The sequence below is a fragment of the Cyprinodon variegatus genome, unplaced genomic scaffold (genome assembly GCF_000732505.1).
Source record: "Cyprinodon variegatus isolate N-32 unplaced genomic scaffold, C_variegatus-1.0 Scaffold276, whole genome shotgun sequence".
NCBI classification, from domain to species: Eukaryota; Metazoa; Chordata; class Actinopteri; order Cyprinodontiformes; family Cyprinodontidae; genus Cyprinodon; species Cyprinodon variegatus.
Genome location: NW_015150729.1, coordinates 773,687 through 799,057, shown reverse-complemented (window position 1 = coordinate 799,057; position 25,371 = coordinate 773,687). Strand labels below are relative to the sequence as shown.

General features: G+C 35.3%; 1 protein-coding gene across 2 annotated transcripts; it reads left to right on the top strand.

The window, feature by feature from the left end:
• The first annotated feature begins 2,564 nt into the window (after positions 1-2,564).
• Positions 2,565-24,667, top strand: LOC107089984 (cadherin-related family member 1-like). 2 transcript variants are annotated; one of them, XM_015383079.1, is made up of 16 exons: positions 2,565-2,655; positions 4,178-4,323; positions 4,415-4,465; positions 5,058-5,147; positions 5,254-5,340; positions 6,737-6,853; positions 8,491-8,634; positions 8,721-8,799; positions 8,950-9,050; positions 9,446-9,649; positions 9,941-10,093; positions 12,132-12,296; positions 14,549-14,616; positions 16,580-16,808; positions 20,811-21,065; positions 23,106-24,667. In XM_015383079.1, the coding sequence occupies exons 1-16, from the start codon at positions 2,619-2,621 to the stop codon at positions 23,646-23,648; spliced, it is 2,469 nt and encodes an 822-aa protein (XP_015238565.1). In that variant the 5' UTR covers positions 2,565-2,618; the 3' UTR covers positions 23,649-24,667. The 2 variants fall into 2 exon arrangements, with proteins under 2 accessions (XP_015238565.1, XP_015238566.1); XM_015383080.1 differs by lacking the exon at positions 23,106-24,667 and adding an exon at positions 21,407-21,630.
• Positions 24,668-25,371: the final 704 nt, after the last annotated feature.

Genomic DNA, 25,371 nt, shown 5'->3' with positions numbered 1-25,371 from the left:
AGGCTAAAATATTTGACCCTCTACTCTCAACATCATTATTTTCAAATAGGCATTACAGTCCATTTTAATTTGTCTAAACATAGATCTATATTGGCTTAGACCCAAATAAGTTTACAGCCAAACTGGTCCACCACTAGTGTTTGTGGTGGTGACTGTGGCCTTAATAAACAGTGAGCTTCTATGATGTGGAAGAATAGAAAAGAAAGAGGTCAACTCACACTCAGCAGGCATCTGTAGCCATCAACATGGCCCCGCCAATCTGCAGCTGGCCTCAGCGTTCCTCCCTCCCTCCCTCCTCCCGACCCTGGTTCCCCTCCAGCACTTAACGGGGATTTTAATGTTGTCTGGTCATCTGTCAGGCAGATCAGATCAGAGCTGTAATACACAGCAGCAGGTCACACAGATTAGGCCGCCGCCCCATGCATAACTTGAAAAACAACAGTGAAAAAAAAGAAAACAAATAATAATAATCCTACAGTTACTGGAACAACCCTCTTTTTCTGCACAGTTGCCATGTTTTGGAATATAAAGATTCACATGTTCAGAGCTGATGGGACGGAGCGTCTGAACATTTTGTCATTTTGTTCTGATTCACCTTATTGTTATAATAATAATAATGCAACAAGTAGATTTAATCTTAAATGTTCATGAAGAGTTTTAATTCACTTTCTTTTGACAGTGAACTCTGCAACAAGCCTTATACTAAGATAAGCTGCAACAAACATTCCCCACCTAATGAATCAGCTGCCATGTTTGAACGTTGGTTCTTTGATATCGGACTCTGTTATCATCTATGAGCCACACCTTATGTCTTTCATCATGGCCTAATTTCACTCACCGTAGAACTAGTGCTGCATAGACATAACCAAAAAAATGCTCTTTTATATTGTAGTAAATTGCATATAAATATATTTTCACTAGGAAGATAAATCACATGCCCTGTCAAAAGAATTAAAAATATTCTTCCTGAGACTGTGTTGTAAAAATAAAAAGTTTAGATTCTATATAAAACTTTAAAGTTGGAATTTGTCTCAACTTTACGCTTCAATGCAGAGAACCCGAAGGTAAAAGTAGAATTTGCAAATAATTTATTGTCCCTTTGTTAATCGGTGTTGTAATGTCTGTTAATTATCTACCCAGGATTTGGACTGGTTACTATCATGTCCTCTGAGGAACTCCTACGCTGCGCTTTGGAGCAGATCTAAACAAAGCAATGTGGAACTTCCATCCATTTTAACAGTTATTTTGATAAAAGACCCCCAATGAATCTTATATTTTGCTCTAAGATAATTTCACAGAATGTTCTCACAGTATCTAATTTTATTATTCTGTAGTTTTTATCATGCCTACACTTGTAACTTCAAGGTTTTCGAATTTAGGTATAAACATTATCTAACTGCAACATGCAAAGAACATGCACAGACTTCTTCTTTCCACTCCCTGCAAAGATAGTAAAACTCCTTAAAATGCATTCTTTATTACGCAAGTGAAGAAAAATCAAACTTTTAAAATAGATACATTTGTTTCAGCCAAGAGGATAAATCCTTTATTACAAAAAAAAAAAGAAATAATTACTGGTACTTGCTGATGGACAGCAGGGACTCAACATCACAGTCCTGGACACTAAGGCAAGCTGGACGAGCAGAGATTTTCTGCTGAAGTTTTTAATAGTCTTTTTATCCACTTTGCTTTATCTTTTTTTTTCAAAACAAGTAATCCTCTGTTTTTGTTCTTACCCTGACACGTGCCTTGTGCAGTGAGCTGGTCGACAAGCTGCTCTAGAGGACAAGGCTTTTCCCCTCTGCTTTCCAACTCTGCTTCACAACTACACAGAGAATATACTTTAATCTGTCACTGTAGATGTCAAAATGTGTGCAGGGTTAAAAAAGTGCAGAAAGCAATGGAGGAGGACAGTCTAATGTTTATTGTTTTGTACGTCGACAATTTAGTATAGCAATGTGAACCAAAAATATCAACAGGATTTGTTTGGGGTTTTTTTATTTTCAGAAACTTTGAGTTGAGAGGAGAACGGATGAGAAATGCCAGTGACGCACTGCTTTGTTTCCCATCTTTCTGCTTTTGACAGGGAATTTACAAATCCCAGCATTGACGGGGGGAAAAAAATCAAACTCAGAAAACATTTAAGACCTTAATTTGTGCTGCACTGATTTCTGTAGCAGCAAGTATTTAGGTGAGAAATTACTGAAAAAAACGGAGCCAATTAACAATTCTTTCCTGTCAAATTTATATTATACGTATGTATAGATATATACTTATGTTAGTCAGACAGACAGATTACTGGGAGCAATAAGATAGATAGATAGATAGATAGATAGATAGATAGATAGATAGATAGATAGATAGATAGATAGATAGATAGATAGATAGATAGATAGATAAATGTACATATATGAACAAAACCACTCATATATTTTCTTATCATTAATTCCTTTAACACTATACTAACGTCTTTATAATTTATCCTAATTTTGCCTTATGAAGTGAATGGAGGTTTCTATTTTTAACTTAGAGCATCTTTTTATTTGTCTTGTCATAAAGGGCAATCAGACTATGCTCCATATTTCTTTGACAATGGCCCTAGCAGCTCAAGTGGGAATATGGCCTTGTTCAGCATCTCTGAGGATACACCTGTCGGTATGTCAAATGTGTTTTTTTTCCCCCTTTCTTTTATTTTTAATGACCTTCTCTGCTTTTTTGTGTTAGGATCTGATGTTTATCACAAATCTTATGATGTTATGCGTCAAAAGAAATTCAATGCACATTACTAAGCTATTACGTCTGACATTTCTGGAATATGTAATGGGGCATCAGCTAATCGCCGTAATACCTTTTGGATTGTGACGTGTATGAAAGCCTTGCAGGAAGATAACAATATAGTCCCTTGCGAGATTGTTCACACTGCAATGTGGAATGAGGAACAGAAGAGCTGAAGGAACTGAGACATGATCTGCAACCAACCATTTTTTTCTGAAAAAATGCAGGTTACATCCTTTTATATTTAGCCCTTTATACTCTGATACTCATAAATAAAAACCCTGTTTAAACAATTGCCATGGGATTATACATGAATGCAGGGTTAGCTTACAGGACTATTACCCAAGTTTTTAATAAGTTATGGAGAAATAACTAATCGGATTTCAGAGAATGGTGCAGCATGACGGAGAGCTTCAAAGACAAAAGCACCATTTGATCACATGAAGAACAGTTGAAGTCATTAGCTTGGATGAGAGAATCTGCACATTAGACAACTATTAGTGATACACTTCAGAATGTCAAGTTTTTTTTTTGGTTGAAAGCGGGCTCTGTGAGTTCTCCTCCACAGTTTGTCCCAAGCATTGCAGGCGAGGTAGCAAAAATGTTTACTCCTTTAGTCTACATGTCAAATATACATGCGTTCCTATTTTGAAACATGGTAGTGGCAGAATCATGCAGTGAGACAGTTGAATACTACGGTAGAGTTATTTAGATCATGGTTCACCAACATGGTGTCCGCGGGCACCAAGGGGCCCTAAAGGACCATATGGGGGCCCTCAGAGTCTTCTAAAAATAGAAAAACTCAACCCAAATCTTATTTTATTCTTTTCCCCTTCTTTTGTAATCATTTATAGAGCATTTTATAATGACAGTGTCTAAAATAAAATAAAATAAACAATAAAAATGTGCTTATAATGTACGAGGTTAAGGTGAAAGCTGACCCTCAATATTTTCTTATTCCTATGACTCAGTAACCTTGAAGTGACCGTCAGCCTTAAAAGGTTTGTGACCCATGATTTAGATCAAAATATATAAATATATCTTAAAAATAAACTACATTAAAAGTCAAACTGATTAAAAAAGGTTCATTTACGACCACATTTAGTCTGACAGAGTTTGCACTGTTTTACAGAACATAATGGGTTAAACTGGTTACTGTCAGTGCGGGGAAAGGTGGATCTAGACAGTGATTGACTCAGAGGGATTAAATCTACACAAACAAAACGATTTACATTTTTTATTATTTAAAAAGTATGAAAGAATGTGACAAAGCTCAATGGGTAGATTTACCTATAGAACTGTATAGGTGTTGCCTGAACTGACCTAACCTCTTATTAAATGACTGGGAACTTTGAGTTATGTTTTTATGTTTATATTTCCTCCTGTGTTGGGTGGTTGACAGGAACACAGGTATACATCCTGAACGGCACAGATCCAGAGGGGGATCCTGTACGCTACGGCCTAACATTTGAAATAGGCTCCACTGAGTATTTCAGGGTTGAACCCAAATCAGGAAATGTTACTTTAATTCAGGAGCTAAACAGAGAGGTGAGGCTGCTGATAAAGATACTTTATAACACACGTAATATTTAATTAACTGATTCAGCTCATGTTAACTATATAATTCTTCTGTTTCCAGAAACAAGATGAAATCTCAGTGACTGTCAGCATAACAGATGGACGTAATAAAGTAAGGTTTTACTCATTTGGCTTTGTAGATGTTGCTTGTTAATGATTAATGCTTTCAACCAACAGCTGTAGGTCTGGGACCTGTTATGTGTCATAATAACACCTTATATGAGTTCTCACAATTTTCACCAGAAAGTATATGTAGAGTAATAAGTGATTATGGTACTAATCTGCTATATTTATGAAAGAGATAGAAAGAGATGTATTAAATTGCTTAAAATTGGTATAAATGTTATAAAATGTTGATTCTTGTTTACAACATTGCTAACTATATTAGAAATTAAAGTTTTATCTATCTATTTAAAATGTTTTTTTACTGGATCTATTAAGTTCTATTCTACTTCTATTATTTACTTTTCTATATTTTAGATATACACTTAAACTCAGTGAGTCTAACAACTTTATTTCTATTTCTAAAATGCATTATTTTGATTCTGCTCAAATAAAGGGCAAAACACTTATTTTAAGTTTTTAACTTGTTAACTTGTGCAGAATGAAAGAAAACAACTGAAAACTTAATTTTGTAAAAAATAAAAAATAAAAAAGAATGGCGGCAATATAGAATTAAACATTTGTATCTTTATTGTTAACAGGTTGTTGAGACTGTAAGAGTGTTTGTGACAGACGCCAATGACGAGCCTCCAGAGTTTCAAAATCTGCCTTTTATTGTTGATGTTCCAGAGGTAATGTGTCTTAATAAATACAAGTTCTAATGATCAGTTTTGTATGTAAAAAAAAAAAAAACCTAAGTATGAAGTAAGGTTTAATGTTGTCCTGTCTCTTTTTTAGGACACTACACCAGGAAGTAGTATTTACAGAGTCCATGCTGTAGATAAAGACCTGGGTTCAGGAGGCAGTGTCTCATATTACCTACAGGTAATTAAATGAGATACTTGCTCTCGTCGTTCTCAATTATAAGCAAAATTTAATAATTTCTGTTGGAAATCAGCTTTTCAGGCCTGGTACAGATTTATTTTATTCCACCAAAGCATGCGGCTAAAGTGGGGAGAAACAATTTCCTTCAAACAAATTAAATTATGGAGAAAAAGTGGAAGAAAATCTCACCACATTTTGGGCAGCCATTTAAATTGACCAGCTGTGGGTTAAAATAATGAGACTAGGGTGATTATTCATTTGTTTTTTATTTTTTTATAGTAAATGCAAAATGTTTATATATATTTTTTACAATTGTGATATAGGTACCGCTCTAAGGGGGTTGCTTTGTCAGCTAAAGGGATATTTTACTGTCTCTATCCTCTAGTAAATGGTTAATCGATTACTAAATTAGTTGACGTTTATTTCAATAATTGATTAATTATGATTAATCAGATTTATTGTTTCAGCCCGAAATGAGAGGGAGACATGCATAAACGCATTGATCAAGGGGAAAAGTATTGTGGAAACAAGCAGATGAATATCCACAATGCTTTATGTCAATAGCTTGAGCCAAGAAAGCGACACAATTTAACAAAAGAAGTACTGATACAGGATTACCTTTTATGGAGGGGAAAAAACAAAGATTGCAAAGATTTTTTTTAAAAATAAAATAAAAAAAGTTTCCTTAAAGTTTTTATGCTATTTAAATAAAAGGAAACTGACACATCTTCCATATGTACTCTCATATTAATTTGATTTAAAAAAGCTCTAATCTTTTCAACTGTAACATGGAAGCTTTTATGTGCACAGAAAGTAATCCAATATGACTTCTACAGCTGACACATTACAAATTAGGCCTTTCTGATACTTGATATACAAATTCTGACTAAAATTTGTAATGAAATCCTACTTTCGGAAGCCTCATTTTAAGGTATTATAAACAATTTCTTTAAAAAATGTATCACTATTTTCTCTTTTTCTTTTCTTTTTTTGCATTTAGTTATGTTTTTCGTTGATTTGAAAATCTGCAACATTCTTTAGCATATGGTAATGCTAGCAGCTGGTCTGATTTAAACCTAACATCCAGGGTTAGGAACAGAGGTCATGATGAGAGCTGTGCTGCCATGTGGAGAGAGAAAAAGGGCAATCAAGTGATGGGACAGCAACAAAGAGAAAGATTAATCACATTGCGAAGAGAACAGTCTGGAAATGGTGTTACTTTAGTGGATTAAATTTCAATTACATTTGAGCAACGCAGCGAGGGCTTTATAGAAGCTCAGATTTGGTGTCGGCCCAAAAACAGACCGACTGTAGTGTTTGTTATTGTTTATTGCCAAATCAAACTGGAAACAATGGTCTCTCACATTAGCGTGATTTCTTCTCATTAAATCTTCAGAGTTCCCCTTTTGCCAAGTTCACTATTGACGGACACAGCGGGATCCTGAGAGTAAAACCTGGCGAGACTCTGGACTATGAGACCACACCAACACATTTTGTTACAGTGGTTGCAAAGGTGAGGGATTCTTTTCACTGGGCTTACAGTTGTTCAGAGGTCCAGCTCTATAGCTGCAGCAAGAAACTCTGTTGCAGTAACTAAGGTTTGGCTTGAAGACTAAACCAGCAGTAAATGTGTTTAGAAGTCCCAAGAGTTCCTCTGCAAAAGAAAACTAACCAAAAGAACCATTTTGTGGATGTTTATTCCAAAGCTCCCGTTTAGTCGTAATTAAAAAATACAAGAATAAATGTTGTTGTTTTTTCGTATATATATATAATTATCTCACTTTCAAAAATACTGTAAAAGCTAAATCAGATCTATTTACGTTCTTAATGTGAGTGTTTTGTGTGCATGGAGGGCTCTAATTAGTCAGTTCTGACTGAAGTAACATCAGACATTAATAAAGAAAAATAAAATAATCTTAATGCAAGACACCATAATTTTCACAATTATCTTTTATATAAAATTTGTTTCAAAATGTATGTACCACTTTGTTTTTCAACATGAGGCAACTCAATTAAATAAATACATGAATAACACCCAGACCTCGCCTTAGATATCAACTTTGACTAGAGGTCAGGATAAAAAATATGTCTTTTGCAAAAGAGCCTTTTAGAAGAAAACAAAAAAACAATTGAAGATGAATGACAGTAAATGTAGTTTGCATAGTTCCAGGCCTTTATATAGATGTTGCAAGAATGTTTACCAACTTAAAATGATGCAATCAATTGAAAGTAAATATTTCAAAAAATGAATGATGAATTTAGAAATTATTCTAATGCAACCAGTAATGAACTTTTCTAAACATAAATATTCTTTCTGTTTTAGAGAACTTAGACTTTTCCTTCTTTTTTTATTATTGTTATGTCAGAAGTTTGTAACTAAGGAGCATTAGAACTATTACCCTCTGATTTACCTCAACTCTACAGTGAGATTGCATCTCACTGTAGAGTTGAGCCTTTTTTGTCTTTCCATTCTAATTTAATTCGGACACTTCAGTTCTTTAATTTTTCTGCAGTTCTGCTGTAGATTTCCTGTATCATTTGGATTCATTGTACAATCTAATTTAGGTCACTCTTTAGCTGTTGAATAGATGGTGCTATATTTGACTCTAAATTTTTTTAGTATTGTTATGGCCCGAGCCGTTCCTCTGGTTCTTTAACATCGCTGTTTTAGAGCTTCTAATTGGTGCTGATTGCAAGTGGAGTCAGCTTGTCAGTGTCTCCAAGATAAAATAAGACCCAGTTTAAGATGCACCATTTTTTCTCACTAGGCTAGCCCAATCTTTCTGTCTCTTCCCCTTTTTCTCACTCTCCTCTCCAACTAGTTATGATTTTTTTGTTAAATATATCCCGTTTTAAGTTATCCCATGCGTTGCTTCCCTTTAATTTGTTGTGATCCAGAAGCCAGACCATACCAAATTGGGGGCTTGTCCGGGATTTAAACCTGGGACCTCTCGCACCTCAATTTGTTATGGTCTGGATTTTGGACTATAACAAATATTAAGAGGAGTTTGTGGTCACATCAGTAACTCATGGTCTCCATAAATTTCAGGTTTAAAGCCTTGATAATTTTACTAATAACTTTTATTTTGTATTATTAAGAAAATAATTAATGTGTAGTTATTGTTTGTTGGATTTACTTTTTTTTGTTAGGATGGAGGTGGAAAGTACAAAGGAAAGCATCAGGTGCTGACTTCCACCGCCACTGTAACCATCAATGTTCTAGATGCCCAAGACATGCCGCCATCTTTTGTGGGAACCCCATACTTTGGATACGTCTATGAAGTCTCAGTCCCTGTAAGATCTTCTTTCTTCATTGTCCAGCTGTAATATTTACAGTGTTGTTCCACCTTTTCATACATATTATTTTCTGGAAATTGCAGGGTTCTGAAATATACACAGTTTCTGCTAAAGATGGGGATCAAGGCAACCCCAACCCCATTCATTATTCTATTCTGAACGGTAAAAAAAAAAATTACTAAATATTTTAAAAGTTGAGCTTCTTTTTGTTGAAAATGAAAAAAAGAAGTGTATTGTACTGTATAATCATTTTAAACTCTTTATCTGATACTTCAGCTGACACAACATGTTCATCCCAATTTTGCTTTTCAGGCAGTGATGGTGTTTTTGACATAAATAGCACCAGTGGATGCATCTATCTAACAACTCCTCCATATCTGCTAAAAAATGAACTCTATGAAATTAAAGTAAAGGTAATCTTTTATGTTTTAATTCTTCTTACAATCAATTATTGGGGTTAAATCTCTTCCAAGACATATAGCACATTGCAAAACCTCAACTTAGCTGAATTAAAACATTTTTGACTTTTAATGAATCTCAAACTTTGATGTATTTTGGTGCCATCTTACAGTGCATGACTAACAGATATATAGAAACAAAGTCAAAATAAAATGATCAAATGTTTTTTTTTTATCTGTAAGAGTGGCATGCATATGCTATTTAAATGTAATGCATGATTTCAGCAATATAAGCTTTAGATTAAATGCTTTTTAATAAAATGTGAAAGAATATGGCAACTTCTAGGGATCTAATTACTTATGCAAGGCCCAGTACAAATAGAGCATGTCCTGCATGTGTTCGTGTCCAGGCATCTGAAGTTGGGCCCGACAATCAGCTGTTGGACTATGATGTTACCACGGTGACTGTCCGGGTGGTGGATCTTAACAACCATCCTCCGACATTTTATGGAGAAAATGGACCCCAGAGCAAGTTTGAGGTCACCATGTATGAGCATCCTCCTGCTGGGGAGATCCTCAGAGGCTTTAAGATCACCGTCAATGACTCTGATCAGGTGATAATCTCATCAATTGATTGCATTAATTCCTATTCATTATTCCCTATGATGGATACTTAAGATGGATATTTCCCTGTCAGATAAAATAATACCGCTTTGAACAGCATTACATAAATATCTGCCAAGCATTTCAAGTACATCCTTGTTATGCAACAAACGGTATTTAGGAAATCTGTTTGCTATCATGATTTTCCCTCCATGTCACGTAACCTAACCCTAATTACCATCTTATACCAGGGTTTTGTAAAGCAGGAATTAATATTCACTGGATGATTTTGCCTGTTCTAGGGAGCAAATGCTAAATTTAAACTGAGACTGGTGGGGCCCAGCCGAGTACTTCGAGTGGTTCCCCAGACAGTTTTGAATGAAGCTCAGGTGACCATCATTGTGGAGGACGCATCTGGCATAGACTATGAAAAGGGACCGACCCTATCTTTTAAGGTAAAATCTCCTATTTAGTAAACACTGCATTATTATTAGGGATGACATGGAAATTGTGCTCCTGCTGAAGGAGATTATGTTTTGTTTTAATCTAGTTCTGGCAAGTCATGTGGTTTGAAGGGGACACTGCTACTGACCTTTCTGAAAAGCTTTTTTTATTGTCCGGATTTTTCTTCTGTGACTTTAAGACATCACCATAAAACAGGTGTCTATAGTAACTGGCTAATTTGACCAGCCTAGCTCAAAGTAAAACATGCACAAGCCCATCTTTCCTTGTGCACGTTGTGTTGAAAAGTTGCTGTTTGCATCGCTCATACAAGATTTCCTAAAGAAAATTTGCAATATTTCCACTATGTCAGACTCACCACTGGTTAGTGAAAATGGGGACAAACACGTAGGACGACCCTTTGTAAACATATCACCAGAATGACAATTAGGAAGACCACTTATTTTGATGATCCACCTGAAAATCTCCACTATACCTTTAAAGCTACAGTGTGTAATAATTACAGGGATATACAGTCAGAACTGTAATATATTATACATAACTATGTTATTTATCATCATCTACGAGCTCAGCCTCTTAACCTTAATATTTGCGTTGCCTTAGAATTCGTTATTTATAATTACATAGGAGCGGGTCTCGCAGCCATGGAGGCAGACATCTTTGCGCTACGGCAGCGCAGAGCCAACAAACTAGCGATTGCGAGATCGCCCATTACGCTCGAAAGTAACTACGGCAAGTTGAGAGAGATGAACTGAGACGGTACTGAACACACAGACTAATGAAATACTATCTGTAAAATTATCTATGTAAACAAACCTCATCACTTGAAAAGGTAGGTGATGCGGACGTCGTGGAAGACATTTTGTCCCGTAACGCTCGCCGTACTGTTGGGGGGGAGAAGCGGTGGGGGGGAGATGTTCATGTTGCTGCGGTCTGCAGTCTGAACGCTAGATGTCGCTGAAAATTACACACTGTAGCTTTAAGACAAGAATTAAAATCTAACAATTAAAATAGAATGTGAAAAGAGCTGTTGTATATAACAAAAAAACAATATTTGAATAAAAATAAGAGATAAATCAAATAGAACTCATCCAATGTTGTGGTTAATAAACATATTTTTCCAAAGTGATTAGATTTTTCTACTGTTCTCACAAAAAATAGCTCTAAACCAATTTCATCATCAAAATTTAATTTGAAATAAATTCAACCTTTTTAGCATTTACAATATCTCAATTAGAAGTTTCCATTTTTTTGTATGATGTCACGTAATCAAATAAAGGCCCCATGGCTCTGAAAAAGAGCCGCTCCAGATCATTACAAATCCCCTACCATTCTTAAAAGTGAGTGGGAAGTGTTTTTCTATCAGTCATCGAATATATAAAACACTTTGTTGGCATATTATTTTTGTTATGAATGTTCGACCCAAAAGATGTCACTCCACTGTATCTCTGAAGTACTTTCTTTATCTCCCTTGCATCCTCAAGATAAAGCCTAGAAGCTAATTGTTTTGGAATAGAAAGAAATACATAGAAACTTTGATTAATTTAAGAAAAAAAAGAATTTCTTAAAGTAAAGAATGCTTCAGCTACCTTTATTTTAAAGACATTTTTGGTATCACTTACAATCATACCACAAGGGATTTTAAAACAAAGCAATTATTTCTCTCTATGAGATTTTCTTTCCTGCATTAAATCCATGTTTTTATATTCTATTTGTAAATTTTTCATCATGACATTATGCTGCTGCAGTGAAAATAAAAGACATGAAATACATTTTAACTTAACATTTTTATCAGGACTTTTAATCAATTCAATTGGAGCCTAAATAAGCATTAAAAGTAAAATTGATTTTAAGTAAATTAAAGATTAATGCTGCTGCAGGTGTTTAATTTCCCCATTACCATAGTTTCATGATGATATACATTTTTACAACCTTATAATATAAATTTTTTATTATGCCAAAGATGTGCTGATATTTTATCCTTAGCTATAAAGCATTTCATTACATCCCTTTTTTTGTTTCTTATTTAAGTTGCTGGCGGTAGAGATTGACACTCCTGAGCGTTTCAGTGCGACAGCTGACATAGTGATCAACTTGCTGGATACAAATGACAACGTTCCCGTTTTCACGTCTGAGTATTACATCGTCAGAGTGCCCGAGAACTCCCCTGGAGGTTCCAGTGTTGTGTCCGTCACAGTGAGTCCATTGTTAATTAAACTCTCTTTTTACACAAGCAAAGTGATTGATAACCCAGCTCTCCTTTGATACATGTAAGATTAGATAAGCTTATCTTAGCTCCACACTGAGGATAAATGACTATATTATCTGCTGTCTGTCATAGTTTTTTTTTTATGGCTCCTACATTTAAGCCAACAGCTCAAGAAAAATTACTTATTTTTCTCCAAGGCTTATCATGCTTTTCCATTTCCACATACTCTCTCAATATGCTAGAATCCATCAAGTTTACAGGAGATTTTATCCAGAAAAGCAGTATTAACAGATAAAGACCAAAGTAACAAAAAAAAAATGAGATTGCTCTTGTTGTTTTTGTTTTTTTATTGCAGCGGATAAAATGCATAACAAGGATAATGATATGAATTCAATGTTTATTGACTTAAAAAAAAGCCCTTTTCAGCATAGACTATAGGTTTATGACAAAAATAGGGTAAATGCTGTTAGAGGAATAACATTTTCTTAGATAAAAGTCTGCCTTCTTTACAAATGACAGTTTCTTTGGACATTGCTTTTGGTGCACTATACCATGGATGCACTAAGCCTGGATGTTTTATATAACAGAAGGATAACATGCTTTCATCAATAAAAATATTAGACTACCTTAGTCATCAGAAGCAATGGTTATGCAATCAAGTACTAACTCCTTTGTGTATTATGTGATGAAAGCAAACAGAAAGGAAACATAGAAAGGCTAAAAGGCTTTCTCTGCTTAATATAGGCTTACTCTGATAAATTTTGAACTTTTAGGTTCATTTAAATAGAAATGGAATGTTTTAAAAACATGGTTAAAAAGTAGGAAAATATTAAATGATAGCAGAACAATATTTGTTGTGTTATTATAATTGATTTATTTATATTAAAAGAGTGAAAAATTGGATTATGGACAAAAAAATCTATTTTAACCTTTAGTACTTTAATAATAACACAAAATTATTTAAAAAGGCTATTTTCCCCCTTTAAAATCCACTTAAAAATAGTCTTTTCAAATCGCTGTTGAATACATTGAAGAAACCTCCTACCCAAACAAAATATTACGAGGCAACTCCGCTCCTTCTTAATTGATGCATCTGCCACATTTTTTTAAAAGCAGAGTTAAATTTCAGTTGCCAGATTCAGGCTGCATTGCTGCCTGAAAAAAATTATTTTAGTCTCATAATCATTTATTTAGCATGATTTAAAAAGAGACTCCTGATCTGAAGTAAACAAGAAAAAAAAAAGTCTGGATTACAAATTCCCACCAAGTCTCTTGGAGTCCACACAATCACCATGATCTAGAGATGGAAAAAAATGTAAAGCAGTGGTTATTCTCCCCAACAGTGGTACTTCCATAATAACCCTAAAAGCTACATTACCCAACTGTTAAACGTGGTAATATTGGCACTGTCAGATGTATCTGTCTATACATTTATGTGTTGCTGCATTCTGCTGAAAAAATGAAAATCTCTGGCCAGGACTTTGTGACCTTAACCTTAAGTGTAATAAGGTTATCCAGGAAGGTAATTATCCAAGGCAGACTATTTAGTGCACCCCTGAAAGAGGCATGGCCCTAAACAGAGTGTTAATGCTCATAAGCTTGTGACTGAAATTAAACATTTATGCAAATAAATAAATAATAAATAATTTGGACACAACTGCTCATCTAAAATGTGAGATAGCACAGTCAGTTTCTGCAAATGCCTGATAACTGTTGTTGCCTGAGAACGACACACACAGTCATTAGGTTTTATTGGCATTTATTTACATTTCACTTGGACATTTTTACCTCCTATAAATGAAATCATAGCTTACTGCTTTCTTCATTTATTACAGTAAGGTTGGAAAGTGTTTTTAACATTTAGTTGTGAAAAGAGCTAATCAAATCATCTGTAAGGCAGTAACTACTTGTTCTGAACATTCTGCCTACTTCAACTTGTACTCAGCAGTTGTTTAAAGTTCAAAAAACCAATTAAAATCTGTTTTTAAAATGATACTAAGAAGTCAAAATATCTTTTTTATTAAGTAAAAGTAACAATGGATGTTTAAAAAAATACCACAGTTGATTCCATGTTCTTTCAATCATAACAAATACTACGTTGGGCTACAACATAGCATTCAAATTAGGCTATAAAACACTTAATTTTGTCTATAGTTTCCAAATTGTTGTCATATCCATAAAGCATTATAGATTCATTGTGGGTTTTTGTCTTTTTTGCTGCCTTTTTTTTTTTTTTTAGGCAAATGATCCAGACTCTGGTTCCTGGGGCGAAGTCAAATACACGATTTATGGATCAGGATCCGATTTGTAAGTTAAAACCTTTTTACTCCTGCCAGTTTATATATTCACAAATACAAAGCCATTCTGATTCCCACATAAATCTGCGAAAGATTAAAAGAAATGTTTGAAGGTGAAGAGTTTTTGTGAAGCCTGACAACAGCAGTACTGGTCAGAATTAACCTTTTCGCAAAGAGTAAAACAACAAATGGTGTATTTATTAGGCCCCTCTGCTGCTCAAACAGCTTATTCCAAAATGGCTGCAAGATAACTGCTAATCTTCTAATTGGATTGGAAGGTTAAAAATAACCATCCTGGCCCCATCTCACATAGACAGAGCCAATTAACATGCAATGTGACAGCTGGAGCCACAGAAAACCGTTGCTTTGAAAAGCTAGGAAGCAAAGGAAAAGTGAGAATTTATGCCTGTCTGCTGACAGCAACATTAATTGCGTGAAAGTTTTCAGTTTCAAAGCAACCTGTGAATTTTTTTAACTAAAAAGACACAGTAAGTCAACAAGATAAAATGGGAGAAAGCCCAACGAAAATATTGCTCATATTCATTTGATAAAGTTAAATATTAACGGGAATGATGATACTAGATAGATAGATAGATAGATAGATAGATAGATAGATAGATAGATAGATAGATAGATAGATAGATAGATAGATAGATAGATAGATAGAGGGGGACAGAGCAGCGAATGGACTAATCAGCTGATGTGGTGCAGGTGTGGATAGAAGTAGAAGGGAGCTAGGGGAAAGGAGACCGGCACAAGGGGACAACAGAGAGTAGCTTAAAAAAACACAAAATAAATAATAAAACACAGCTTAAATATAACACAAATTGGAAAAGAAACCAATGACCAACAAAACAGTATGACATAAATAACTGAAAACACAGAAAGAAACTTAAACAGAAGTTCAAAAGGGAAGAAACTTAACAGATGAGACATATTTAAGTTTGTCTGATCAGGATAATTGCTTTATCCTCAAACAAAATCTTTAAAATCCAGAACTTAAAAGTTAGAGACATCCAGTTGAATCAGCAGGATTATACAGACCAGATTAACAATTTCTATCTGTTTGAAGCTTCTTTGCAATATAAACCAGTGTTACCTGTTAATTCAAGAGATTATACAGATTTCTAATTAAGGAAGACAGTTGATTGCAAAAATGGGAAATTAAATTGAAATTACTTTCTCTAACAGTACATTTTTTTTCTTGCTTATTTGAAAAGCAACCTAGAAAAGTTTTTTCCTTTCGTCCCTGAACCTTTCAACACTTTGTCACTGTATAAACAAACTTCAGACCATTCTGGGGGAAATCATACATGGGTTACATAATTAAATGTATGGCTGTCATATGCATCTTAATGCATTTTATTTTAAAACTCTTTAAATGAAATCTCAGAAAAAAATTGTGTTTATTTTGGAGATTGCAGCTTTGCATAAAGTGGATTTCAAACTAATTTAAAAGAAATAACATGAGCTGTCTAATGAGGACTTTGGTAAATGAGTAAATAATAACAGACCATAAGGACCTAAGGAATTGTGAGGCAGGTAATATGTGGCCCCAGAAGCATAGACCACCATGTCCCAAAAAATAGTAGCTCCAAACTTCAGGCTGCTCACCTGCAAACATCCAGAAATGATAGAGACTCCTGGATTGGGGCTGAAACATATTAACGAGTACTGAGTAAAAATCTGGTTCCCTTCAATTTAACCTTGTTGACTCTAATAATGAGGTGCTACATTGGAATGGTCTAAAAATGCTAGTAAAACACATTCAAGTTTGCAGTTGCTTGGTATCAAAATTTAATACAGCTACAAGAGTGATATAACAACTCACAATTAGCACAATTTAGAAAAGCAATTCAGAAATCTCCTATCTTGCTAAATGTAACATTTTATACCTGGAACACTTGGTTTGCAATGGTTACACTAAACACAACATCTGTTCCATTGATTAATGGTTTAATTCTGCTTTTTAGATTTGCCATCCATCCATCCACGGGCCTTATCTTTACACAACCCTGGACCAGTCTGGATGCAGAGATGAGGTCAAAATACAACTTCTATGTAAAGGCAGAAGATTCAGAAGGCAAGTACAGCATTGCTGAAGTCTTTGTCAGCGTCCTTGACATGAATGACCATCCTCCAGAGTTTGATGAGGACTTTCAAGAGAAGACTATGATCATTGGGACACCCGTCAAAGTCCAGGTAAATTATGCTAATTATTTAATACATATCTACACCTAATGAGAGTTTAAGTGTTTGTTTTTAGTTTGTTTCGTTATTTCCAAGTTTACTTTCTTTTTTAGATAATGTAAAGTCATTATATCCTAAAATGTTTATGTATTTGAAGGATTTCACAACACCATGCACTCTGATAACTTTCTTAGGAGCCTTTAAGAGAAACAGATCCTTCACCTGCTGCTCTTGTAATTTAAAAGTTCCAGATTAGTATCATTTAACCAAAATCGAACTCCTTGGGCCCCGTTTCAGTAAGTGGGATAAATCTATTCTGATTAGAGATCAGTTGATCAGTTAACCTGACTCTGAGTTAAGTCAGCCCAGATTTCCAGGTGAGCACAAGTATTTAAAAGCCCTGATCAATGGAACACAGAAAACACAATCCACCATTGCAATGGTAGGTAATAAGAAGCCTCAAAGTACGCAAACGAAATTTAATGTTAATGATACCATATGGAGATTACAAAAACATTTTAAAAAAAAGCAATGCTGCTCATATTTCAGAATAAGATTTAATGTGGCAGAAGGTAGATTTTATTGAGAATTAGAATTTTATCCTCAACACTGCACTTATTTAACATAACAAAATAATGTGTGAATTTGTGTGCTTGTGAAATATGCATCTAGGTGTAACCCAGCGGGCGCAAAATGGATGTAGTGGCAAATTAAGATAAGTTCAGTTAAATATTGTTCAATTATCAGCTATTGTTATGTTTAACCTTTAACAGCTTAATTATATAGCCCTGTTTAGCCTTATTCAACAAATATCATGAATGTGCCTGAAGTTAAACCTTGGCTAATGACTTAATATGAATAAGAGCAAACATGCACCTGAATTTTATACTTTTTATTGCCCTCCCTGTGAAATAGCTGGGCAAGATGTATTTACAAGTAATATAAAACATGTTGCAAAGTAAAACCTAATATTCTTTATTTAGTGAGGGAGAAGTGAATGTGAATAACATTTATGCTTCCTGTTATGCCTGGAAATTCGAAATATAATATATGATTAGATATTGCTTGACATCTCAAAATGTGACATACCAATTAATACCAATTATAGGTGCAGTTTGGTGTTGTTGTTTGTTATTTATTCATCTTCTGAATTGGTAACAAGGAAATCTCAAAAAATCTCAAAACTGTGAGAGTGCATGTGTGAGTGTGTTTGTGTGTGTTGTTACATGTTTTTTTTTTTATCTTTTTGCCTGCAAAGTTCAGTTATAATTTATAATTGAATAAAATTTAAACTATTCAGTGGTTGAATAGATAAAAGATTTCATGAGTGCTTCGGTCCCAGTTTGGATTCAAGTCCCTGCACAGCAGGAAGGGAAATTAAGGAAGATGCCTTGCAGAAATTGTGATGGGTCTAATGGGCACTTGAGCTGTATGTTAAAAGTTCCACGTTGTATCCCTGGAGGATTGCAAAAAATACTTAAAAAATATTTCCCGATTGTGTCATATGAGTGTTATGAGGCTAAAGTTTTATTCAGTTTTTTTATTGACCCTGGCAAAAAAAAATCTATGCTCAAAAATATATTAATCCATATTGAAAATACATCTAATTGGCGGGCTGTAATGAGCATTTGCTCTTCTACGACCACAGGTTCCTGCACTTATGGCTTCCCAGATCCAATAAATATAAAGGAAATTGGTCTGCTATCACCCTAAAAGTTAGTATCGGAGTTTATCAGCCTGCATCTAAAATCTGGATGTAGGTTAAGATTTTGCTTAAATTCGCTTCTGTTTACAGTTTATGGTTTATTAAACCTTTTTTCTCATCCCACAATACAAAATAAGTAATAAAAGTATGCATGATTTGGGCGTATTGAGTCAACATTGGTGTCGGTCAATACTCTAAGCTATGATATTGGTATCATAAGTGAAAAAGTGGTGTTGGTACACCAGGTGTGTTCTTTACTACCTCGACCATTTGTAATGCTATTCTTGTCTGATCTCAGCTCAGATGTGTTACAGACTTAGGACAACTTCAAGAAGGCCTGCTACCGACCAGAGTAGCTTCAGTAATTTATGTGATAAGTTTTTCTTGGCAGTATGTCTATTCGACTCTTTGAAATAAAAAATCCAGGGTATGCAGGAATTTAATCCGGACCCTATTTCGAGTTCTAACTTATCCCACTTTTAGAAACAGGGCCCAGGCTTCCAATTTTAGGTAAAAAAAGGCATTTTCCTGGCAATCTTGTAAGAACTTCCTGATTTATGAAGATCAACAAAACTGCCTCACTTTAATGTCAGGTCCTCTTTTCCAATTGAAAAGTGCATTCAAGAAATGAGTAAGCATTAAAAAAAGTATTTTATTAAGAAATGAGATAGAGCATTTATTAATTTTGCAAGGGGAACATTTGCAGTCTTGTGCCAATGTTTTGCCTTTTCTGGTCACATAGGATTTCAGTAACTATTTAAGAAGCACAGGGAGAGATTCTCTCAGACAAAGAACACAGTTTTTCCACAAACAGAAGGATAGTTAAAATAACCTTGAATTAAAGCAGTTCAGCTTCTTACCAAAACTTTTAATACTGAAGAACAGCTTTTATGGCATCAGTAAGATTAGACTCACATCTAGCCTTGTTTAGCTAGTGTTCTACTTGACCTAATACTTTTGCCCAATAGAGGAAACAAAACAAGCTCAAAATCACAGTTTTTAATCGGGGTCCTAACGGGAATGGAGGATAAAATAGTTTTTCCCATCACAGTCAAAAAATCACAGACTAAATTTAACTTCTCAAAACCCACCGGGTCGCGAGTTTAAAAAATAATAACTCAGAATGCATGAACATTACACTGGTAAAATGTTTACCAATATAGACATGTTATCTCATTGCAAAGCTTAGATTCTTCACAATTCAACCACCTAGTTCATTTTTTGGACATAGCGAGCACCAAAGCACAATTATAGCAGCATGTCGAAATGTACCATGATAAAGCAGCCACAACAAGCAAGCATGTCTTTATTACTGCTGTTCAAAAAAGACTAATTATTTACGAGAATAAAAAAAAAAACAATTTTTAGTCTTTTTTGAACTGATGTAGCTTGGGCTTGATGCAGCTTGGGTGTTTTACTCACCCAATTTTCATGTATATATTCAGACACTAGAAGGTGTTAGCTTTCAAATAATGTATCACAGATATAATTTGGGCTTACAGTTCCTCAGTTATGTGCTTTTTTATTTGGGTATGCAAAATTGGCGAATTTCCCAGAATGGAGGTGGATATTAAGTGGTTTAATATGTGGCAAGACTATATGATCCTTATACAAGATCTTGACTACGCACTCACGATGTGCAAAATTTGTAGTAAGTTACCCCAAAAGACTCCCTGTGGTTAGATATTAGATTGAAGTACAGGATGTTAGAGCTGTAAAAAAAATAACCCAGTAAGTCAAGAAAGTGTTTTATTAAAAACTACCGTGATTCATAATTCCTGTGCACTGTGTTTATTCTTGGATTAAGAGAAGAGTCTTAGCACTGGTCTCTGTAACCCGTTCTCTGCCTTATATAAATGAAAGTGTTAGTTTTTTTTTTTTTTTTTTTAAGAGCTGTTCCTTTGGAGGATTTCTTAAAACTATGAGATCACTTCTGGGGGTAAAAGAGCCAGGAAGGTCTGCAGAGGTGTGTTAATGCAGGCATGGAGTGCAGTCCCTTTTTACATAGCCATAATTGCAACAAAAAAAGGGTCCTTAAGTAATAGGCCAGTGGGGCTAAGTATAAATATGTACCTTAGTTTTCTTTTGATATTAAAATAATAAACTATGTTTGTTTTGTTTACAGCAGCTTTACAGTTATAGGATCCTTTATGTTGGTTTAGTACGATCCGCTACAAAAAAATTCAGGTTTTTGCTTGTGACATTGTGGAGTGATATTATTATTATAACATTTGTCCTGTAATTCACCTCTTACTAAAAGCAAAGAAAACCCATAAACTTATTTTCCCTCCACCTGTTCAATAATACAGGCCGTGGATGAGGATGCAGAGTCTCCCAATAATGTCATTGAGTACTCTATCATGACCGCTGATCCGGACAACGCATTTGACATCAATGCAGACACTGGAGAGATCCAGCTCAAGCCTTTTATCAAGTCTATGGAGATTGTGCAGAATATCACCAAGCAGAAGGACTGCAAGTGGTCTCTGGTGGTCCAGGCCAGGGACAGAGGATCTCCATCCTTCAGCACAACTGCTGTGGTGAACATCGACATCACAGAGGCGGTAAGGCTTTTGTTCTAAATCGCAGCATACTACCACTGTCTCCCATTGCATGCCTGAGCTGTAGATTTAAAACATTTAATTAAAAGCAAAAGACATCCTTGCCATGCTGCTGCTTTTGTCTTACCATGCCCTGTCCGCCAACTCCATCTGTTTTGGAACATTTTTTTGTCTTGCTATATGTACAATATAAATAGGAACTGAAAGCTATGTATCCTTAAAGGTTCAAAGCCATTAAACATGTGTTTTTTTCCCCCTAATCCACCATGTTTTCATAATACATTCATTTTGTAGCCCTTCATGTTTTTGGCTTTGTTTCTGTGTTGTGGTCGTGCTTTTTCCAGATCAAAGGTCGAGTGGTTTCATACTTCATGGGCCTTAGCAAGCGTCCGCTGACGGTTTTTGGGATTTGTTCCAGCTTTATCACATCCCTAATTTTACTGACCATCTGCATATCCACAATTCTGTACTGTAACGCAGTGAAAAAGTCCAGAATCAACCCTGAGAGTAACTATATCAAAGTGATCCGCAGAATGAAGTGAGGCACAACTGGTACTTCAAGATTCGACTCCAGACATTGGTGTCTGTTCTATGGAGTACTCCAACAGTTTTTTTTTTATGTTTTTTTTTTATTGTTTTATATATATATATATCACTTATTACAAAAAACTTGAAACTATATTATTTTTTAACATTTTATTTTTTTTTACCTGTGAGCTCAATATTTTCTCGAAAAGAACATGACTTGATAAAGTTATTTTATTTGTTTATTTTTGCAGATGTGCACAAATGTGTTGAGTCTTAAAAATATTACCTCTCATCACATTAATCTCATACTGAAAACGTCAGAAAAATATAGCTTTTAATTTAAGATCAATTCATCATTCACAGGAAAAAAAATGATGTAAGAAATGATTTGCTTTTAATGCATTTCATAGTGAAAGAATCAAAGCAAGGGAAAGAAATTCCTGCAACTTTTTTTAATCCCTCAGAATGGGGACCTTCTGAAAATGTGTGATTTATTAAAGTCTGATTTAGATGAAGCTTTCCAGAGACAGTCAGCCAATTGTATTTTGCAGAAAGTATTAGATATATTCAAAAACGTATGTTGTAAGTATGACGGAGTAGCTGTGATGCTGTGGGCCTATTTCTCTTCTATTTCAAAAGGTCTTGATGAATTATCTTAGAGTCCTTGTCATCATGAACTACTAGGAATGCCACAAAATAAAAATAAAAAGGCCAGTGGTCTTTGCTGGAAGCCAAAAATAGGTCATAAATATGACTTTTAAAAGGATAATGATCCATAAAATTGGAGTAAATGAAAATAAAAATTTCAGAAAAGTTGCAGGCTGTTGCAGTCTGGTCTGAATCCTACAGAAAACGAAGGATGAGCTAAAGAGGAGATAGGACCCATAAGATCGCTTTAACCTTGTAATAACTAAGAGTATTATTTTGGCAAAGGAGGGGTCAAAGTATTGAATTCAGGAGAATCAAGGATTATGCCACTTGTAATTTTGTTGAACTTGATTAATATGAAATTCTTCCCTCTTAGTCCATCACCATACTTATTAAAAGTTGCATTTTTCCATAGTTTTTTTCAGTATGAGATTATGCAACGTAAATCAAAACAAACTTTGTTTTAAAGTTCTTTGCACATATTTATTAGGGTTTGCAGCAGATTTGTCCACATCTGTCTCCATCTCCTAATATAAACACCTCGCTTTTGGTATAAAAGGATCCATGGTTCATGTTTGTGTCATTCATTCAGAGAAAAGCCCCATAGCTGTGCACTGTCAGACGCATTCCCAGCACCTAGTTCTAGCTCTAGGCTTTGAATCAGCAGTTTCATGCAGTAGACCAGAGTAAACATAGATAATGGAGTGAGTGAGAACCTGTTGTTTGATTTGCATGATAGACATTTTGCCTGGGCCTTCTCTGTCAGTGCTTTGCAGCATCCATCTTTTATGCCTTCTTGCTCTGTAAGAATGCTTTATCAAGTATTTGATTCAGATTCAACCTTATTATATTTGTCCTCTTTTACAGACTCCTCTCAAGGGGCCTATGGCAGCATTTTTAATGAAAAGTAGGGACAATCCTCTCAGAGCTTTAGGCCTGGTTTCGTTTATCATTCTTGTACTGGTAGGAGTGACAGTGTTAATCTCTACAGTAATGTACATGCGAAACTCAAAGTCAAACAGAATCATGCCAGTGCGACGCATCATAAAGAGGCGACCCAGGGATGGGCAGACTTGGAAATTCAAGATTCCTGTCATCAAGTTGTCCAGCCCAGCAGAGAAGTTCCTCATCAGCGACCCGGAAAGCAGCCCCTCACAGGAAACCAGCAGCCCAAGGCTGAAACCCCCACCTCCTATCGCTCCTTGCCTGCCCCCTCCACCTCCAGCTAACATTCGGGCTAATGAGCGGCCCCGGGCGGTCCCAACCATATCTGGTGCACTGACTTCTAAAGCTCTGAAGAAAACAAAGTCTTGTCGCCGCAAAGAGGGAAACATCAGCTCTGCATTGGTGTCTGAGCTTAAGATGAAGCTGGAGCAAAAGATTAATGAGAATAACCAAGGGTTGTATTAAATGGAACTGCAAAAACATCTGGTTTAAGGTTGCTCAGTCCATTTATTAATGGCACATTGTATTTATCTTAAATGCAGTCATTGTCATGATTGGTAAAAGGACCTATCTTTGGATTTATTCATTTTAAAGATATGTACTTCTAAACAGGAGACATCAAGGAAGTAGGCTGTACTGCATCCTCCATTGCTGTAGTTGTAAAAAAGCCTGAAGAGAGCTTGGTTCAGTGGTGTAGTTGCAGATAATTCACCAAATTGCCATCTCGAGGAAGATTATGTGATCTTAACAGCAAGAAGCACTACTGCAAATTGTCCTGGGGGAGGATTACTTAGGAAGACTTAGTCTCAATGCATCTTGAAAAGTTTAATGCTTCAAAACCTGCATTGTTTTAGCACAGAAATTTTCACCAGATCAGTCCAACTACAGAAAAAAGTTCTCGCTCTGTGGAACATGCAGCTAAACAATATGGTGAAATTTTACAATGAAGTGCTACAGGACCTGTGTATTGATATTTTTACTGTTACATCAGCTGCTTCAAAACTGAGAAGTTGCTCCTTTTTATTAAGACAATGTGCCACTGTAGAAACATGAGCCTGCTTGAGTAATTCTAGAAGAAAAGCTTTTATATAAATGTATATGCATCCATTTTAAATGTATAGCATTTTATTGTTTCAGCCATATAGCTAAGAGGAGTCCAATTATAAGTGGGAAGCTGTTAAAAGATAATTGCATGCTTGAAAATGTTACGCTACATCAATACTGGTGGGAGATTTTTACTTGTAAAATACATATTTATCTGAAGCATATTTGTAAAACGTTTAGAATCAACATAAGTATACTTTCCACCTCATTCTCAGATGCCTTTGAAGATAGGCAGAGAACATCTTATTGCTGTGATCATAACTTGTATCTAATTAGATCTTAACTTATATTTGTTTTAAATAAGTTGAGATAAACGGAATATAATACATATGAATTCAACTTGCCTGGTCCTTTGAATATATTTGTATTGTCTTTGTACTGTCTTGATTTTAAATAAATATTTAAACATAATTTAATCCCTTTGTTGCCTTTTTTGAGGCTGGTCTATCGTTTAATTTATAAAAATCTATGTTTGATTATATTGTGGATCATAGTACATTTTAGGGAGGTAACATCTAGTTTGTTTAAGTTTCTATGCTAATGGCAGATTTGATAAATTTTTTGAAAGAAAAAAAAATCCTGCAAAATTTAAAAGCAACTTGTCTTTTACTGTGTTGGGGCTTTTTTCAGAGAACACATGAGAATGTTTTCTTCTTTACGTCACTGCAGAATGTGACCTAAAGAGTTCACAGTGTGAGTTATTATAAATGATTCCTCAGGCCAATATAAAGCGCTTAATACTATCATTGCTACAAGCGGGGCTCCCCTCTTGAAATACTGACTATGTAAAGTGGGAGAAGATGAACCATCGTTGGACAGGTAATGTGACCTGGAAGAACCTGGGTCCCTGGTCCGACCTAGTGGCTCTTCACTGGAGCTCAGCCGGTTCGCAATCCGGCCTGACCCGGCAGTGCTCTCCAGAGAGCAGCAGCCTTTCTCACGCCCTCTGAGGTGAACCTAGATAGCTAGTGCAGTCCCAAATCAAAAGACGTGGGAGGTTGCCGGCTGACTGTTGTATCCTGCCACAGTTTTGCGCGCTTGTGGCCACTAAGGGCGCTAGATGTGAAAGTTACAGGTCTTGCAC

Bases quoted from the DNA above. Each gene is read 5' to 3' on its own strand.
- LOC107089984 (XM_015383079.1), top strand. From the start codon at position 2,619: ATGGCCTTGTTCAGCATCTCTGAGGATACACCTGTCG. The intron at 5,148-5,253 runs GTAATGTGTCTT...TCTCTTTTTTAG, and splicing joins TTATTGTTGATGTTCCAGAG to GACACTACACCAGGAAGTAG. The intron at 8,635-8,720 runs GTAAGATCTTCT...TGGAAATTGCAG, and splicing joins TCTATGAAGTCTCAGTCCCT to GGTTCTGAAATATACACAGT.